At 41.2% G+C, this 14,058-nt stretch overlaps 1 protein-coding gene across 1 annotated transcript in view; it reads right to left on the bottom strand.

Moving 5' to 3' along the window:
- Positions 1–13,741, bottom strand: part of CD302 (CD302 molecule) — a 30,159-nt gene extending 16,418 nt beyond the window's left edge. The window contains exon 1 of the mRNA XM_006734981.3: positions 13,609–13,741. Coding sequence (XP_006735044.1) covers positions 13,609–13,675 — 67 coding nt within the window. The 5' untranslated portion in view covers positions 13,676–13,741. The remainder of the gene's footprint in view (positions 1–13,608) is intronic.
- Between the last annotated feature and the right edge of the window lie 317 nt (positions 13,742–14,058).

The raw sequence follows: 14,058 nt of genomic DNA, 5'->3' as shown, positions 1-14,058 counted from the left end.
CATGAATTCCTAAAGATAAAGATACTAGATATTCAATTTTCAAAGAAAAAGAGAATTTAGACACAAAGCTCTTTGTTAAAATAAGAAATCAACTAGTGTGATAGGAATTTATTTTTCTCCATTCTACATGTGGGAAAAGAAAAATGTGCCAATGATTCTCTTCTGATTTGACAGAGCAAAGTTACAAGTCTTTAGGGTGTTTAGGAACTCAGACTTGTAAATTACAGAATTATTACCAAGGCAACAAACTATCCAGAAGGAAAACCAATCAGAATTACAAACTCTTTTTGAAGGTTATCTTTGCAGTATTTAGTAACAATTTCAAGGCTCAAGAGTTTTGCAAGAGCTTTTTTTAAAAATTATACTTCCAAGAGCAGAGACAAGTTGCGAGATTATGAATATTCAGACAAGTTTTCCTATCGCACAGGAAAACAAGGTTGATGTTCTTATGAATGTTCTTAATTTAACACCTCATCAAAGCAGATTCTTTGAACTAATTCTATGAAACAGAACCATATCTCCTCCTCTGTTGGTGCAGAGTGGAATGGCACCTCCTTCTTCCCTATTGTGATTTTTGTTGTTGTTCATTATAAATGTTTACATTTTTAAGTCTTGGCTCTGGAATTTCATTAGTTAGCATGAACTTACTTTCAAAAGTAAGCCTTGAAGAGCTTGATTTCACAGGCCAGAATGGAGAAAGGGGGAGGATTTTACTGAATTCCAGTGAATAAAAAGAGCTTAATCTTCCCTATTCTCTTAGGTCTATGTAGGGAAAGTCACTATGATTTTTACCTAGCTTTATTTTTAAGTTCTGTATGTATTGTAATTTTAATATAAACAAGTAAAAGAACGCCCTACCACAAAGATCAGAACCTAACCATCAGCAATGTTAATCTAAATTCAACAACCTTGAGTTTACTAAACTCAGAATATGGCAGGGAACATTAGTTGTCCCCTACTTGAACCCAGCACTTTTTTCTCCGTGTATTTACTCAGTATAATTTTATTTTATTTTTATTTATTTTTTGTGAAGGTCTTTTGACCTCAGCTTCTCATACAGCACAGAACATGTCCACCAAGCTAAGTTGTTTTCCAGTCTTCCAGCAACTTCTGGATAATGAGCTGTGAGCTGAAGTGACAGGTGCAAATTGCCTTTAAAAGGAAAGAGTATGCTCCCTGGATCATACCTTCCCTTTCCCACTGGCCGAAATGTAGTTTAAGCCACCTTTAATCATGTAAACAATGGAAACAGCCTAGGAATAACAAAGCAACAAGACAGAAGGATCCTACATGGAGCCATATAACACTCAGACTGTGAGGAGAGAAAAAAATAAACTACTATCTTGTTAGTCACTGTTAATTCAGGTCATTGTTACAGCAGGTGGGTCAATAACCTAAGTAATACTAGAGGCTACTTAAAATTGTTCCCATGGTGAGAACTGAATTTTTCCCGGCCTCATACTGCTACATTTAGTAGTTAAATCATCCAAGATGGGAGCTCCTGCCTGACTGGCTCAGTCCATAGAACATGCGACTCCTGATCACGGGATTGTATGTTTGAGCTCCATGTTCAATGTAGAGATTACTTAAAAATAAAATCTTTAAAAAAAATAAAAACTAAATCATTCAAGATGCACTAGCATGAGAGTAGGTGTCTCAAGATAAAATTTATTTTGTATACAGGTTTTTTCCTTCCTGCTGTTCTATAAGTACTTGCATTACACATGTTGACTACCTTGGCTTGAACTCTGGTAGGAATCTAGAACTTTCTCCGTGTAGTGTCTTACAGGTAGTTGGTAGGGATATTTTAGGAACATTTGCTTAATGAAACATTAAGTTAAAAAAAAAAACCTGAGTGTAAAATTATATGTGCAGTATGATCCCAGGAGTTAAAAAGCAAGGAAGTCCAGAAATGTTTAGGAATTGGAGAGGCCAGACACGTCTGGAGGGGCAAGGTTCAGGGAGGGTCTGAAAACAGGGTGCGTTGCTGAAAGTCTGTAAGTGGAGCAGCTAGGCCCGTAGACCCTCTTCCTGAGAAACAGTACTCAGCCATCGTACTTTCACTATATACCTCTGCTGCCCTCTTTGAAAGTCTGGTCCTTACTCAGAGGAACTCTTTTAGATTTAACATATAGGTGCAATCATACGGTATTTGTCTTTCTCCGTCTGACTGACTTCACTTAGCATAATACCCTCCAGGTCTATCCATGTTGTCACAAATGGCAAGATTTCGGTTTTTTTATGACTGAGTAATATTCCATTGTGTGGTGATGTATATATCTTTATTCATCTATGGATGGACACTTGGGTTGCTGCCGTATCTTGGCTATTGTAAATAATGCTCCAATAAACATAGAGATGCATATACCTTTTTGAATTGTCTTTTGTTCTGGGGGGTAAATACCCAGTAGTGGAATTCCTGGATCATATGGTAGCTCTATTTTTAATCTTTTGAGGAACCTCCATATGGTTTTTCACAGTGGCTGCACCAGTTTGCATTTCCACCAACAGTGCGTGAGGGTTCCTTTTTCTCTACATCCCTGCCAACACCTGTTATTCTCAAGGTATTTTTAAATTCCCTCTTTGATGTCTTCCTTGACCCATTGCTTGTTTATAGTAGCATGTTGTTTTAGCCTCCACGGTTGCAGGTTTTTTTTTTCCCTTTTTTTTTTTTGTACTTGATATCTAGTTTCATACCAGATGTTTGTTGGAAAAGATGCTTGATAGGATCTCAATCTTTTAAATTTATTGAGACTTGTTTTGTAACCTAACATGTGATCTATTCTGGAGAAAGTTCCATGTGCACTTAAAAAGAATGTATATTCTGCTGCTTGGTTCCTTATATGTCTATTAAGTCCATTTGGTCTGATGTGTTGTTTAAGGCCGTGGTTTCCTTATTTTCTGTCTGGATGATCTGTCCATTGATGTAAGTGGGGGTTAAAGTCCCCTCCTATTATTGTATTGCTGTCAATCTCTCCCTTCGGGTCTGTTACTATTTGCTTTATATATTTGGGTGCTCCTATGTTGAGTGTACACATATTTGTAACTGCTATATTCTCTTGCTGGGTTGATCTCTTTATCATTATGCCATGCCCTTCTTTGTCTGTTATAGTCTTTCTTTTAAAGTCTGTTTTGTTCGATGTAAGTATTGCTACCCAGCTTTCTTTCCATTTCCATTTGCATGTAATGTCTTTTTCCATTCCTTCACTTTCAGTCTACATGTGTCTTTAGGTCTGAAGCGAGTCTTGTAGGCAGCATACAGACGGGTCTTGTTTTTTTGTTTTTAAGTAAGCTCTATGCCCAATGTGGGGCTTGAACTCACAGCCCCAGGAACAAGAGTTGCATGCTCTACCAACTGAGCCAGCCAGGCAGGCGTCCTGGTCTTATTTATTTTTTTTAATCTATTCAGTCACCCTATGTCTTTTGATTGGGGCATTTAGACCATTTACATTTAAAGCAATTACTGATAGCTATGTACTTACTGCCATTTCTTTAATTGCTTTCTGATTGCTTTTATAGTTCTCTATTCCTTTCTTCTTCTCTTGCTCCTTCCCTTGTGATATGACTTTAATGTTATGTTTGGATTCCTTTCTCTTTATTTTTGTGTACCTATTATATATAGGTTTTTGGTCTGTGGTTACCATGAGGTTCATATATACACATTCTATGTATATAGCAGTCTATTTTAAATTGATGGTTGCTTAAGTTTGAACACATTCTAAAAGCACTGCATTTTTACTCCCCCACCACATTTTATGCCTGACACCATAATTTACAACTTTTATTTTGTGTATCCCTTAACTGTAGATACAACTGACTTTACTACTTCTTTTAACCTTCATACCAACTTTATAAGTAGTTGATCCACTACTTTCACTATATATGTTTCCTTTTACCAGTGAAATTTTTTCTTTCATAATCTTACTTCTACTTATGGCCTTTTCTGCTTAAAGAAGTCCCTTGAAAGTTTCTCGTAAGGCCGGTTTAGTGGTGATGACCACATCTCTGCCCTCCCTAGCCTTCCCAGTGTGGCTTTTTTTTTTTTTTTTTTTTTGCATCTTTGGTTGTGGAAGAGCTGCTGTGCTAGTCTTCAGGTTGGTCTCAGAGACCCTTGATCTATATGTTGTTACAGCCTTGCTGTGTCCATGGAAGGAGTTGGGCTCAGGATCCTCCTACTCCGCCATCTTGATCCTCTACCCTCTGGTGTTTCTTTAAGTACAGGTCTATTACAAACTCCCTCAGTTTTTGATTTCCTGCAAGTATCTTATACTGCCTTCATGTTTGAAGGATATTTTTGCGAGTACAGAATTCTAGATTGTCAGCTTATCTTTCATTAAGATGTAATTTTATTGTTTTGACTTCCATCATTCTAATGGAGAAATCAGCAGTCTGTCTGATTGTTGCTCTTTCTGGCTGCTTGCAAGATCATCTTTATCTTTGTTTTTTAGGCGTTTGAAAGTGGCATGCTTAGTTTGTGTGTGTGTGTGTGTGCGCGCGTGTGTTTTAAATCCTGCTAATAATTCAGTGCATTTATTGAATCTATGGCTTATTTTCATTGGTCTCTTTTGTAAAGCTCTTGACCATTGTTACTTCAAATAACACTTCTATTCCATTTTCTCTCTCCTCCCTTTCTGGGACTCAAATTATGTTTATGTTAGACTTTTCACCATGTCCCAAATATTCCCTTTGCTCCTTTCCATATTTTTAATACTTTTGGCTCTCCATACTATAATCTTGTTCTTTCTGGTTTACTAATCTTTTTTTTAAAAGAGATTTTATTTATTTGACAGAGAAAGAGACACAGTGAGAGAGGGAACACAAGCAGGGGGAGTGGGAGAGGCAGGCTCCCCACTGAGCCCCATGTGGGGCTCAATCCCAGGACCCTGGGCTCATGACCTGAGCCGAAGGCAGACGCTTAACGACTGAGCCACCCAGGCACCCCTCTGGTTTACTAATCTACTCCTTAGGTTTTAACAAATCTGCTGTTATACCCATCTATTGAGTTCATAATGTCAATGTTTTTTCAGTTATGGAATTCCAATTTGTTTATATTTTTGTAGTTTCTGGACCTCTGCTGACATTCTCAATTTTATTTATTTATTTATTTATTTATTTTTTAAAGATTTTATTTATTTATTTGACACACAGAGAGAAAGCACAAGTAGGCAGAGAGAGAGGCAGAAGCAGGCTCTCCAATGAGCAGGGAGCCCGATGCGGGACTCGATCCCGGGACTCCAGGATCATGACCTGAGCCGAAGGCAGTCACTTAACCAACTGAGCCACCCAGGCGCCCTATTTATTTATTTTTAAAGATTTTATTTATTTGACAGAGACAGAGACAGCGGGAGCAGGAACACAAGCAGGGGGAGTGGGAGAGGGAGAAGCAGGCTTCCTGCAGAGCAGGGAGCCCGATGTGGGACTCGATCCCAGGACTCTGGGATCATGACCTGAGCTGAAGGCAGACACTTAACAACTGAGCCACCCAGGTGCCCAAAATTCTCAATTTTATTATCTATATTCTTAAACTTATTAGTTATTTTAAAGTCCATTTCTGAGAACTCTAATTTCTGGGTTGCCTTTTGGTCTATTTTTGTTTCTTTTCTCCTTTGGCCTATTACTTGTTATGCCTGGTATGGGTTTTGTTTTTGTTTTTTTTGTTTTGTTTTTTAATCAATTACCAGACACTGTGTAGGAAAAAATGCAGAGGCTCTAGATGATGCTATTCTTCTCTAGAAGGTACTCTGGTAGGAAGCTTGGGTATTGACAATTACCTTAATACAGTCAGGGTTTGAGTTGACCTGGGGAGGTGTTATAGCCTTTGGGAGGCTCAATATCCACGGATCCCAAAGAAAGTCTGGATACTAAGTACAGCCTCTCTTCTTTGGCAAGTTAAAACTCAAATTTTTGTCTCCTTAACACCATGAGACTGCCCAAAACTCTGTTCTTCCTTTAGCTGCTTAAGATTTTGGCAACTCTCCTAGGGGGAAAAGTTAATACACACAATACTGGGCTCACCTCAACCAACGGCCATAGCAGCTCTCTGCGGCCTGCAATTACGATTTGTATGGAATTTCATCTAGAATTTCTAGTTGTTGTCCCCACTCGTTGATAGCCAGAAGCAGAGTTCCCTTTTCACACCTTTGAACAAGTTATTAATAATTGTTCATCCATCTACCCACCACCCATCTAACAAACATTCGCTGAGCATCTTCTGTATCTCAGATATAATGGTCAGTGCTAAGGGGTAAGGAGAAAGAGATATAACGAGGAATGAGTCCTTCACATAAAGTGCTCAGTCTGATGGAAGAGTTTGACACATGCACGTAACAGATATTACAAAGGTATAATAGGTAAAATACCGTATAAGACAATAAAAGAAAGAGTAAATAACCTGTAAAGTTAAGAAACATTTCAAAAAGAAGGAAATAATTTGAGCTACAACTTACAGGATAAAGGAGTTTGCCATGTACAAAAGGAAAAAGAAAAAGAAATTCCAAAACAGAGGGAGTACCACAGAAAGCAAAATGACAAGCACCTAGTAAAGAGTCAAATATTGAATGAGTGAAGTAGGCAGGTCTCTTCCCTCCTCTCCTTCCTCCCATCAGATACTGTTTTATGTGTTAAGACATGATAGACAAAACAAACAGTCATTTCCAGAATGAAACTCAAATACAAAGTCACAAGGGCAGATGCTGTCAAATGCAAATTTTGATTTTCTTCTTTTTTTTTCTTCTCCTATTTTCTTCTGATTCCTTTTGTTGCCTTTTCTTTATCCTTATAGAATTAAAAAAAAAAAACCCAAACTTAAATGGAAACAGACTCCATTACCATGTTTGATGACACCTGAAACACCTTTCCATATCACTGGAAGTTCTTGAATCACAAGTTGACAGATGCTGCCATATTATTTCCAGTCAAAGCCACACATAATATTTTCTACTGATAATAAGAATATAAAAATATTTTTTGCAATATGGTTTATAGGGAATAAAATAAGTCTACTGAATACACAAAAATATAATCAATACCAAATGATGTAAATTTATAAATTATTTCTTTGTACACTTGTAGTTCTTATGCTCTGTGAAAACTTTAGAACTCTGCTCTCTAAACTACCTATTGGTTAAAATATACTCTTATTTCAGAGGCAGCTTCCGGGTCAGTTCTCTCCTCTGAACTTCCACAGCACTTTGCATTACACCATGGATGAGGCGCCCTTCTGGTTACAAGGACTAAAGACTTGCTCAGCTTACTCCAAATGATAGAGATTTTTTGTAAGAATACATGGGATAATAAGAAATCTGAAGATTCTATCTCAGTAAACAGGCCTCACAGGGTTTTTATACCAGGAACTCCCTTGAGCTGCTGTCTAGCCTAGATCTTTGGTTTAGGTAGTTATCGCTGTTTGGATTAGCTGTGGCTAGGGAACTGAGTAGATGGCACAAACCATGGAGACCTACGCATAAGAACCACAGGTAGCCATTATTCTTGGAAAAGGAGCTCTGTTACCCTTTGATGACCAACACACTTTCATATGGCACTGATCAAATCCTGCCCTGTATGACAGTTATCTGATATTTACCGTTTTCCCAATTGGACTGTTAAGTGCATGACAACAGAGACCATTTCTTAAACCTCAGTGTACCCTCAATAGTAACTATCATAGCGTCTTGTACATAACACAAGATATCATGCAGAGCACTAGAACAGGGCAGGGTTCTGGTGAGAACATTAAACTGTGGAGAAGTCTGGCTCTGACCACATCATCCTGGATATGTTACTTAACGTCACTGTGCTCTAGTTTCCTTATTTGTAAAACAGGGATAATAACAGTACTTATTCTCATGGCGGTTGTTGTGAGAAAGGTGTTCTAGGTGCTAGATACCACAGTGAACAAAAAGGAAAAAAAATCCTGCCATCCTGGAGCTTACATTCTAGTGGAGGCAGATACATAAAGGCAAGATATGTTAGATGGTGTTTTATATTTAGATGATATATTAGCAATCTACTGCTACGTAACAAATTAGCAACTTAAAACAACAACAACATAAAAAACCTTTATTATCTCACAGTTTCTCTGGGTCAGGAATTTGGAAGCAGCTACCTAGCTGGGTGATTCTGGCTTGGGGTTTCCCATGAAGCTGCAGTCAAGCTATTCGCCAGGGCTGCATCCATCTGAACACTGAACTGGGGTTGGAGGCTAAGCTTTCAAGAAGGCTCCTTCATGGGTTGGTGCTGGCCAAAGGTAGGAGGCCCAGTTTCTCACCATGTGGACTTCTTCACAGGGTTGCTTGAGGGTCCCTATGACATGGCAGGTGGCTTCTCTCGGAGCAAATGGTTCTAATCCAGCCTTAAGAGACACACTCTGTTATTTCTGCAATATCCTATTGATTACATAGGTCACCCCTATTCAGTGCTGGGGTGAGCTACACAAAATTATGACTACCAGCAGGAAAGAATCATTGGGGCCATCTTGGAGACGAGCAACCAAAGATGGTGATAAGTACTGAGGAGGAAAGTTAAAACAGAGAAGCAAGATCCTGGGAGTAGGGTAGGGGTTAGAGCTACAGTTTTAGCAAGGTGTCTAAGAACGATCTCATTATCAAGGTGACATATAAAAAGTCTGAATGAGCTGAAGGAAAAAAGCCCTGTGGAAATCTGGGTCAGACAGGGAATAGCAAACGTGGGCTCCTGAGATGGAAATGAGGATGAGGATGATGATGATGACTGCAGCAACTCAAAGACCACTGCTGAATAATTAAATAAGCAATACATGGGAAGACAAAAAAAAAAAAAATTAAGAAGCTATAGGCAGAAAAATACAAAACAAACTGCTAACTTCACTTCCTCAAAATTTTCAACTGTCTTCTCCTTAGGTTCATTTCAGCATTAGCAGTAACCCCGGGTTAATTCACCACCGAACCCTTCTTGTCATGCTACCGGTCAGTGTGTGGCCCAGAAACAAGCCCTAAGCCCTACTTAAGACATCTATTTGTACTTTGAGAAGAAACGTGTTCAAGAAGAGGCTGATTCCTTTTGTGTGAGGAAGGCTATTGAAGCTCATGCACTTCATGAGCAGAAAGCTAAGCTCAGCCTTCTTCGATGCTAAAAGTTATCTCTGCTATAACCCCATTCCCATTAAAAACCTGCCTCCCCAAAATACTGCCATGAGTTTTCAATTAGAGGTTCTGTAATATCTTCTATAAAAATATATTTCAACAAATATACTTCACACCACACACACACACACACAATGCTCTCTGCGAAGTGCTTTTCTATTACTCTTACTTCTTCACAGCTGTCCTGAAAGGTTATTAATAATGCACCTAAGTGACTCTTTATGGGTTTGATGACTTTATAATTCTATTGACTCAATATATACAGAAATTTAGGAGCCTGATGAAAATTTTTAAGACCTGTACTTAAGATTGCAAAAGTTTCTTTTTAAAATTTTTTTTTAAAGTTTTATTTATTTATTTGGCAGGGAGAGACACAGCGAGAGAGGGAACACAAGCAGGGGGAGGGGGAGAGGGAGAAGCAAGCTTCCCACCGAGCAGGGAGCCCGATGCGGGGCTCGATCCCAGGACCCTGGGACCATGACCTGAGCTGAAGGCAGAAGCCTAATGACTGAGCCACCCAGGCACCCCAGATTCCAAAAGTTTCTATATAGATCCTCTGCCTAAATTACCATGTGCTAAAGAATAAAACGGCATATCTACAAGAATATTTGGCACTACAAGTCAGTTCTAGCAGAACTCTCTGTTCCCTTATAATTTCTCGTCTTAAGCAACTAGGCACAGCGTAAGAGGAAGTGATCCTTGGGAAATAACTTGTTCTGAATGTTAACAAAGCGAAGGCAAAGACTGCAGTTTTTCCCCTGGTCAGTAACAAAACCTTTGCCCTTCACCCATTAAGATATGAGTCACAGTGACTTAGCTTCCACAAGAGCAACTGTGGCAGAGACAGAGAAAGAAGAGGAGCTGTTTATTACGAACGGAGGCAGGAGTGGGGTTCTAAGTCCCTGACTAATCTAGAGAGCCTGTGGCCATACTCTGGGCTGCAGTCACAAGGAAATTCAGCCACTCTGACACTCCATTCCCTCGCCACATCACCCTCCCCAACCCACCTTCCAGGATGTCCACCTCCATCTTCTCCCCTCCAGTCCCTCTGCAGAAGAGCTGTCATGAGATTTATTTATAGAATGCGGGTGCTGGTGTTACTTTGCATCTTTCTCACTGGGCATCACTGGTCTGTTTTCTTAGAGATTCAGTCTCAAGATCTGCCCTCAAAATCCAAAATAACCCACAAATAAAGAAATATTTGATATGTATCATAAAAAATTGTGGACAATAACCCTGTTGCAAAACTAGTTTTCAACACAAAAGCACATTTTTAAATGCTTCTCAACAATGAAAGATGTCCTGAAATATTACCTAACTGTAATTTCACTTTTTCATTAGAAGAAAAATATTTATTAATGTTTCAAAATTTACAAAAATTTATCTGAGATAATTTCCCCCGAAACATCACGGTGCCATTTATAAGAACTAGAAAAAGTCAGGGATGCCTGGGTGGCTCAGTGGGTTAAGAGTCTGTCTTCCACTCAGGTCATGTCCTAGAACCCAGTCCTGCATGGGGCTCCCTGCACAGCGGGGAGCCTGCTTCTCCCTCTGCCCGCCCCCCCCCGCTTGTGCGAGCGCACGCTCTCTCTCTGACAAATCAAATCTTTAAAAAAAAAGAATTAGAAAAAGTCACATCAATAGATTAAATGATTTAATGCTTTGAATTAATTCTGAAATCAGTTCATGACAGAAGTAAAATAATTTGAAAGAAACTAAAATCCCATTATCCCCCTTACTTTTAAAATCATTCACCTAAAATTCTTGGTCCTTTTATTATAAATTAGAATAAAGTGCAAAGACACAACTCAAAATAAAACAAAAATTCCTAAGATAGCAAAGTCTCTGCTATTATCTATCTTCCTTCTGGTAAGGGGAAAGACAAGCAAGAAAATGATAAACAAGATGCATTCAGATAGTGTTAAGTGCTTCGAAGAAGATAAAATATGGGCATGTGATAGAGAATGTGGGGTGTTCAGGGAGGGCCTGAGGTGACATACGAAGAGAGATTTGAATGATGTGGGTGGGGGCAGCCATGCCAAGGACAGGGGAAGGGGAGGACAGTCTGGGCAGAAGAGCCTGCAGGTGGTTGAGTCCCCAGGGGCTCAGTGTGGATAAACAGAGTGAACAGCAAGAAGAGTGGTAAAAAAGATAACGTCAGCAAGGAAGGCAGGGGCTCATCTAGGGCTTGTAGGCTATGGCAGTTCAAAATTCGTAACCTAGATTCTGATCCACATGATGACCACAGAATGAGGACTTACTCTGAACAAGCTTATATTCACTCATCTCATACCACCCATGGGAAATCACCTACCCGGTAAACACACTGATCACCCACAATGTAAAAAGGCACAATTACAGAAGAACTTTTTAAAAGGGATGCCATGGAACCTTACTTGGGAATTTAAACAATGGTTTGTTCATCGTGATATTCAAGATAATGATTAAGAACATAAGATCACTTACGTTAATAAACTCCAAAATAACAGAGAATGTTGCCACTTCAACATTAAACTTATACTTCATGCAATACCATGGGAGCTCTTCTGTTAAGATCTTGCCACTCAGCTAATTTTGTGATAACCTTGAAAAGCTCTTTCGTGACTTAGTTCTAAGTGTAATAAGATTCCTGATCTTGTCTGGGTAAGATATTGTGAAGTACTGTGATGAAAAGCATAGTTTTTCAGCCCTATATCATCAACATGAATGTGAATGTGCTCAGTAACCACAAATACCCAACCCACATAAAATGGCACTCACGATGTTTTCTAGTCACAATAATTACCCTTCATTTTGTAGGAAGAAAACAGAGGGGAGGACACCAAGATTTAGCATGGCTGCAAGAGGTATGCTTAATGCTCGTGATAGTCCTACGGGGTATTATCTCCAAGTGCAATGAGTTAGGTAACTTGATCAAGGCCATAGGGTTTGTACCCAACTCCAAAGCTCATGCTCTTTCTAAATTAATCCTTAAAGCCTCCTGACTGATAGAAGCTGGTTAATTACCCGCATTAACTTATTCGACATGCACCTCTTAAGCTCTTGAAAAGCCTGTTTAATATCGGACTTAGGAAAAAAGAACAAATTTCTCCAAAGATAGCTTGTGCTGTTTTACTGTTCAAAACAGCTTCTCTGAAAAAGAGAGATATCACCATCTAGAAACGGAATTTTTTTTTTTTAATGTGACAAGAGAAGTATATTTTGACTAACCTGAAGTCTGAAGGCATGGCAACCCAGAAGGTGGGTTAAACTGGCAGGCAGATGTTACTGGCAAACATATGAGGGTGTGGACAGGGGGGTCTCAAAACCGTCCAGCCTTGTCTTAAAGAAAACGAACGTGCTCATAAACAAAGTGTGAAAATCAGCCCATCTTGTTTCTGCTCCTCCACAGGCAGCAGATGGCATAACTAGTCGTATATGCTGACCCACAAGAGCTTCCAGGAAGGGAGCTTTGAGCTGGGGAGCAGGTTCTGAGCTGCCTACTCTACTGCTGCCTCCAACACAGAGATCCCTGTCAGCAGGCTTCCAGGAGAAACTTAGAAAATGACAGTGAAATTCAAGGGGGGGGAAACCCAAGAACCAAAAAACAAAACACTTGCATAAACATTTTATTCAAACCCACATAAGGATTCACTCAGTTCTTGTTTACTTTGTTAATTCCTAGAATTACTTCATCAATAGTGGTTTTGGATGGAGGTCTTTCCCCCATTCAATATTTTTGACATGCTTGTACGAAAAACTTGTTAAAAACAAACAAAAAAACCACCCCTCATAGTCAACAGAATTGTCTATTTTCCTCAAGAGTCATTTGGGAAATGACTTGATTAATCATGTATAATTTTTCAGGTGACACTTGCATAACAGCAGAGCAGACTTAAAGACTTTTTTTAAATCACACAACTTAAGAGGAATCCAAGCTTCGCCTGTTCACGTCCCGCTTCGATCCAGGGGTTATTTGGCTGAACTGTTTTCCTGTTTCAACAACTTGAACACCAAGCAGTGGGACAAACAGGGCGGCCAGCTGAGGGCCCGCTCCCCGCCCCCCCCCACACCCCCGCCCCCGCTGCGCAGACGGGAAATCTCCGCAGCCAACTGCCCCACTCCTCATCTCAGCCCCAAGTGGCCCCGAAACTACCCTGGTGTGGGGCTCTAAGTCTCATCGCTCTGTCGTCAACGAGCTCCCCGTTTGGGGACCCTCCCCGCGAGTGGGGTCTGTGCCGAAGCTGGGGGCACGGTGGGGGAGCGAGGGCACGCTCGGGTCCTCGGCGAGCCCTTCCCCGGGGCGCGCTCTCAGAAACCGCTGCCCGGCGGGGGGGGGGGGGGGCGCGGGGCGGGTTGGGGCGGGACGCAGGGCCCCGGGGGCGCACGCGCTGGGCGCGCAGGGCAGGGCGAGACCTTCGGGTGGCTGCAGCCACCGCTGGGCAGGGGGTGAAGTCGACCGCTCGGGGTCGGGCTCCCGGGGAGGGAACGGGGCAGGAGGGCAGCTCACCCGCGACGGCGGCGGTGACCAGGCCCAGCAACAGCAGCGGGAGAGCGGGCAGCGCGGGCCGGGGCATGACGGCGGCTGCGGACGCCGAGGGCGGTGCTCCTCGGAAGTGCGGGGCGCGGACCAACCCGCCCACGCGGCCGGCGGAGGGGGCAGGGAGGGGGGAGAGAAAGGCGAGGGGGAGGGGAGGGGGCCAGCCCGGGGCTGACCCGGCTGCAAGGGCCCGCCCGCGCGCCGCCTCTTCCACGTCTCTCTGGCATTTGAACTGGCATAATTTCGGACTCTCAAAAATGTTACAAAAGGAGTCGGAAGAATTTCCATAACCCTTCAGCCAGCTTTTCTAAATATTAACATCGTATGTAACTCCCCAGTAAAATGGTCAAAGCCAGGAAATTAAAACTGGTATAATAGTATTCACTAATCTACAGCCCTTACCACATCTCATCAGTTGTC

Source organism: Leptonychotes weddellii, chromosome 3 (assembly GCF_054177405.1).
Source record: "Leptonychotes weddellii isolate Sample4059 chromosome 3, ASM5417740v2, whole genome shotgun sequence".
In the NCBI taxonomy this organism is placed as follows: Eukaryota; Metazoa; Chordata; class Mammalia; order Carnivora; family Phocidae; genus Leptonychotes; species Leptonychotes weddellii.
This window is presented reverse-complemented; position numbering and strand designations above follow the sequence as displayed.